The 5,503-nt window shown below is 31.0% G+C and overlaps 1 protein-coding gene across 1 annotated transcript in view; it reads left to right on the forward strand.

The window, feature by feature from the left end:
• Positions 1-5,086, forward strand: part of LOC113813966 (protein C-mannosyl-transferase DPY19L1-like) — an 11,917-nt gene extending 6,831 nt beyond the window's left edge. The window contains exons 4-5 of the mRNA XM_027366045.2: positions 1-548; positions 4,045-5,086. The exon at positions 1-548 is cut by the window's left edge and continues 1,193 nt beyond it. Of these exons, the coding sequence (XP_027221846.2) occupies positions 1-548; positions 4,045-4,052 (556 nt within the window). The 3' untranslated portion in view covers positions 4,053-5,086. The remainder of the gene's footprint in view (positions 549-4,044) is intronic.
• The last annotated feature ends 417 nt before the right edge of the window (positions 5,087-5,503 follow it).

The raw sequence follows: 5,503 nt of genomic DNA on the forward strand, positions 1-5,503 counted from the left end.
TATCTTGGCCATTCTTGTAAGTGGCATGTGTGTACGTGGTCTGAAGAACATCACAGAACAAAGATCTATTGTAGGTGAATACAGCAACCCAGAACTGGAAGAGTTGATTGAGTGGATACAGTCAGAAACACAGGAAGATGCTGTGTTTGCTGGCCCCATGGCTATCATGGCTAATGTACTTCTGTCCACGCGCAGACCAATTGCAAATCACCCGCATTATGAACATGCAGGGTTGAGAGAACGGACTAAAAAAGTGTACAGTGTGTATAGCCGGAGGTCTGCTGAGATGGTGTATGAGACGCTGCTCTCCATGAAAGTGAACTATGTGGTACTGGAAGAAACGTGGTGTCTTCGCAAGAACCGGCCAGGCTGTGGGATGGTGGACCTGTGGGATGTAGAAGAGCCACAGAATAGGCACAAACCCTCCCTATGCCCGCGGCTCTTCCACAGGAGTCCTGCCCCATTCCACCGCGTCTTTGACAACGGCATGTTTGTGGTCCTGCAGGTGCCCTCAAGATATGTGGAAATCCCCCCGCCACGCTATCACAGTGCGTAAAAACTTGCCCATAGGTTTGGTTTGTATATGACAAAGGGTATTTTAAAGTTATGTAAGCAATAAGTGTAAATATCCTCAACAACCTTAAGGAATTAGTTTGCTATGTAAAAATTTGTTTTGATCATTATTGTTGATACTATTTAGATTGATTGCATTCAGTTAATGTTAGTATTGTTATTGTTATTATTATTGCTCTTTTCTCTTCTTTTTTATTGATATTGAATTTTTTTTTTGTTATGAATATCATGGTGATTTTTATTATGTCATTATTATTAATTTTATCAAGATCATTATTCTTAGTTTTTCGTATATTGTCACTTGTATTTTTTGTTTTGTTTTGTTTTTGTTGAATGCACAATATTTTTTTTCTTATCATTGTTACCATAAATATGAAGATGTTATTTGAACGACCAGCTTGTTTATTTTATTTTTTTTTTTTTTCATATTTATTATATTGTTTTAATTTATTAGTGGTGTTATTACTATTGCTTGTGATAAATGCTTTGGTTATTAATATCAGTGTAGTTGTTATTGTTGGTATAATGATGGAGATTATTACTATTAGTGTTATTATTATTTATTTATTTATTTATTTATTTATTATTATTGCTATTGTTGATATTATCGTTATCCTTTTTTATTATTATTATCATCATCATCATTATTGTTATTATTATTATTATTACTATTATTGCTTTTGTTATTATCACTATTATTAGTATCATTTTTATTATGATTTATTATCATTGTCATTATTACTATTATTATTAACCTTTTTATGATTACTATTATTATTGTTGTTGTTATCGTTATCATTGTTATTATTGTTATTATTATTAGTCCATTGATGCCTGGTAATGCTGCTTTAGTCACCAAGGAGCAAATACTTTTACTAATACAATTTATTTTTATTACCTCCACGAAAGAGGTTAAATTATGAACAGATTTTTAGGATTTTTTGCCAGAGGTGTTTCTGAGCCCAGCTTCGATGCCATTAAATTTTGGTGGCGATCCGGACCGTGATCCTTATCCAGGAAAGTCTGACAAAATTCTTTGATTGCGGATTCCTTTATTGCATCAGTGACCCTATATCCTTGATGGAGGTTTGTGCTCTCCGAGTGCTTCTAGTTATTATCATTATAATTGTTATTGTTATTAATATTCTTGTTTATTATTATTCTTGACATAGAGATTGTTATAGTCTTTTTATGAAGAATCCCTGAAATCAAGGAAAAAATTAAGTGAAAGATATCAGGCAGAACTCAGAACTGATTCCTTTATAACTAAGCTCATATCAAGCCATCGGTGTATGAGCAAAATTACTTGACTAAGCTCACTGTCGGCATGGCATTTATTATTACACATTAGGCATCATTGGGCTAGTAAATATATGTCAATATATTTTTTATTATTATTATTATTATTATTATTATTATTATTATTATTATTATTATTATTATTATTATTATTGCTATTCCTATTATCATTATCATTATTTTTATTATGATTATGATTACTATTCTGTTATTATCATTGTTTTTTATTACTGTTATTATAATTATTATTATCATAATTATTATTTTCATTTTATTATTATAGATTATTAACTTTATCATTCTAATCATTATCATTATTATTATATTCCATTTTCCTTATGAATAGTTTTTTCCCACCGCAATTTTTGTCCCATTGGTTTTATTAGCAATTTTCAGTATAGATAACCATCCATTTTATTCAATGATATTGATATTTTTATTATTTTAGTATCGGTGATTTTATTAGCATTAATGATGTCATTGTGTATTGTCTTTATTGTCATTTATCTGCATGTTTTTAATGGGTATTCATCATCATCATTTGTATTGTTATTATTGATATTGTTATCAGCCTCATCCTCATCATCACAGATATAATGTTTTGTTTCATTATTTTTTCACTGTTGTTTATATTATTAATTATTTTTTTTATTAGTAGTACTGTTTATTATTATTATTATTATTATTATTGTCATTATTATTGTTATGTTTTATGTAATTGTTATTCTTTATATTTTTATGATTATTATTGTTATCATCATTATTATGATTATCATTATGACTATTATTTTTGGTATTGGGATTATTATTATTATTATTATTATTAATATTATTATTATTATTATTATTATTATTATTATTATTATTATTATTATTATTATTATTGTTATTATTATTGTTATTATTATTATTATTATTATTATTACTATTAATACCATTGTTATTACTTATTAATATTATTACTATTACAATAATTTTTGTTGATTTTTCTGTTGTTATTGATATCATCATTATTGTTATTGTTATTACCTTTTCATCATTATATTATATATGATGATGGCAGTGATGATGATGATGATGGTGAAGATCATCATTTTTATTGTTAGTAGTATTAGGAATACTAATGCTACTGATACTTATATTACTACTATTGTTCTTTTTATTATAATTATTATTTTTGTCATTATTATCATTATTATTATTTTTTTAAATTATTGGTATTGTTGTTATTATTACCATAGTTATTACTACTACTATCACTATCAGTATTTTTATGATTAATTGTGATTACGGTGATGATTACCAATATTGTTATCATTATTAGATTTTTAAAACGGGCATTAGAATAGCCATTGATTTTTCCTTTTTTTTCTCTCTCTCTCTCTCTCTTTTTTTCATTCTATCTTTCTGTTTATTTTGAATGATTGTTATTAAGAGAATATACTATTCTACTAGTCTCCATAAATTTTTATGAATCAGTATTCTGTACTATTTTGGTGGTGGCAGTTCACAGTGGCTTGAGAGCCAAGTGACTGCCAACTTTAGAGAGTAGGTTTTTCATCCTGTCAGCGGCATAAATTTGTAATCGCGTCATGGAAGTGGTATTTTTGCTACTTGCTGCGACGCCTTCTTGTGACCTCCCCGAGTTCCTCTGTCGTTTTTATCTTATCTTATTTTTCTTTTTTCTTTCGTTCTTTCTTTTTTTCTTTCATTCTTTCTTTCTTTTTCTTCTTTTTTTTTTCATATCCTCTTATTCCATATTTACTCTTTTTCCATTTTTCCTGCTATGCCTCAATTTCTCTCTGTCCTCCCTTCTTCCCCCCCTTCTCCCCTTTTTCCTCTTTCCTCTCTCTTTTTCCTAATATTCCCATGCTCTGTCTCCTCCTTCCCCACCCCCTCCTCCTCTTCTTCTTTCCTCTTTTCCTTCTTCTTCTTCCTCCTTCCTCCTCTTTTCTTTCTGCTTCTCCCTTTCATTTCACTTTGAGACTGTGATTCATTCGTCGGTGTAATATTTGGGATGTACTTGAGGCACATGTACTATTATTGTTGTTGTTATTTACTACTTTTGTTAGAGCGCAGTTTGCATTTTTTATTTTTTTATTTACTGATATGTTTTATTTTGTTTTTGTTTACATTTTTTTTTTTCCTTTAGCTGTTTTTTCTCTTTTCCAGATGTATAAGAAGAAAAAAAAAACTTTTTTTTTTCCATCCCTCGGTCCAAATTGCGTGCAGGTGCTCATAGCATGTAGCAGGCACAGGGTTGCCGTCGATGTCCCCGTAGTGCAACCCTTTTGAGTAATGCCAGCCGCAGCCAAGCTTCTTCAGGTTACCCCCTCCCCATTCCAACTTGTAGAGGATATCCCTGACGGAGCTCGTCCCAAACAAATGTGTGGGTTATTTGGGTCTGTACCTTGATTTTTGTTCAGTTTTGTTCTGTTGTTTAGGTTCCAGTGATAGAGAATAGGCTTGTTTTCACATGGAAGAAAGCCAACTCATTCTGCGTGTGTGTGTGTGTGGTAGGAAACAGGTCTTGTGGTGCTATTTAAGAAGGTAACAGGAAGTCTAGGCATTCTTAAGTATTGTTACTATTTTATTATAATGAATTGACAGTTATACACACTTTGATTCAAGAATGGCTTTATACGGAAGTTAAAGTTATATTTTGTAGCTCAATCCCACTATCAGGTTTACTTGTGTTATATGTAAGACTGTCACGTAGTTCTTTTATAATCTTGGTATATATATCAGCATCATTTCTAACCTTATGCTTCACACTTGATAAAGTTCCAGAACATTCCATAATGTTGATTAAGTGTCCTATTTTATCTAATTATTGTATACAGCATTCACACCAAAGCTTTTTCTTTTCTTTTTTGCTGTCTTATGTATATCATTAGATTGTTTGCTTAATTTGAATACGGATTTTTAAGAGGAATATTACAACAAAGATAAGTCACAAAATTGTTTCTTTAGGGATCTTCGTGACTGGTAATGACACTTGCAGTCACCAAGAAAAGTCAGATTACAACAAATGAAGTAGATATTTATTTGTTACAGGGCAGTAGACATGTACATGATCTAGTGCCATAAACAGCTGTCTGTAGAGTTAGTGCTCTTGTATAGGTTTTTATCAAGAAAATAAAAAGAATCCTGTATGTTTCTTATGCAGAAAAGAAAAATGTAAATATTTATTAAAAATATAAACCAGAAAAAAGATTTGGGTGTTAATGATTTTTCCTCTATCACTTCTTGCTTCGCAGTGACAAATTATGATTATGGCTCCAAAAATGGAAAGGAGCTGTGTTTCCTAACAAAATGTGAGAGTAGGAGTGTGACAGTGTTTATTGTGTGTGAGCATGTGTGTGTGTTTGTGTGTGTATGTGTGTGTGTATGTGTGTGTGTATGTGTGTGTATGTGTGTGTGTGTGGGGGGGGGGGGGGTGTCCGTGTGTGTGTGTGTGTGTGTGTGTGTGTGTGTGCATGTATGCGTGCATGGGTTTGTGGGTGTGTGTGTATGTGCATGTGTGCATGTGAAATCCCAGTATCATAGATGAGTGTTCCCTTGTAGATTGCACACATTTCTTCACAATTCTTGGTTGATACATTGTTAAATGGTTAGAAAGTGACAAAAA

This window comes from Penaeus vannamei, unplaced genomic scaffold (genome assembly GCF_042767895.1).
Source record: "Penaeus vannamei isolate JL-2024 unplaced genomic scaffold, ASM4276789v1 unanchor411, whole genome shotgun sequence".
Taxonomy (NCBI): domain Eukaryota; kingdom Metazoa; phylum Arthropoda; class Malacostraca; order Decapoda; family Penaeidae; genus Penaeus; species Penaeus vannamei.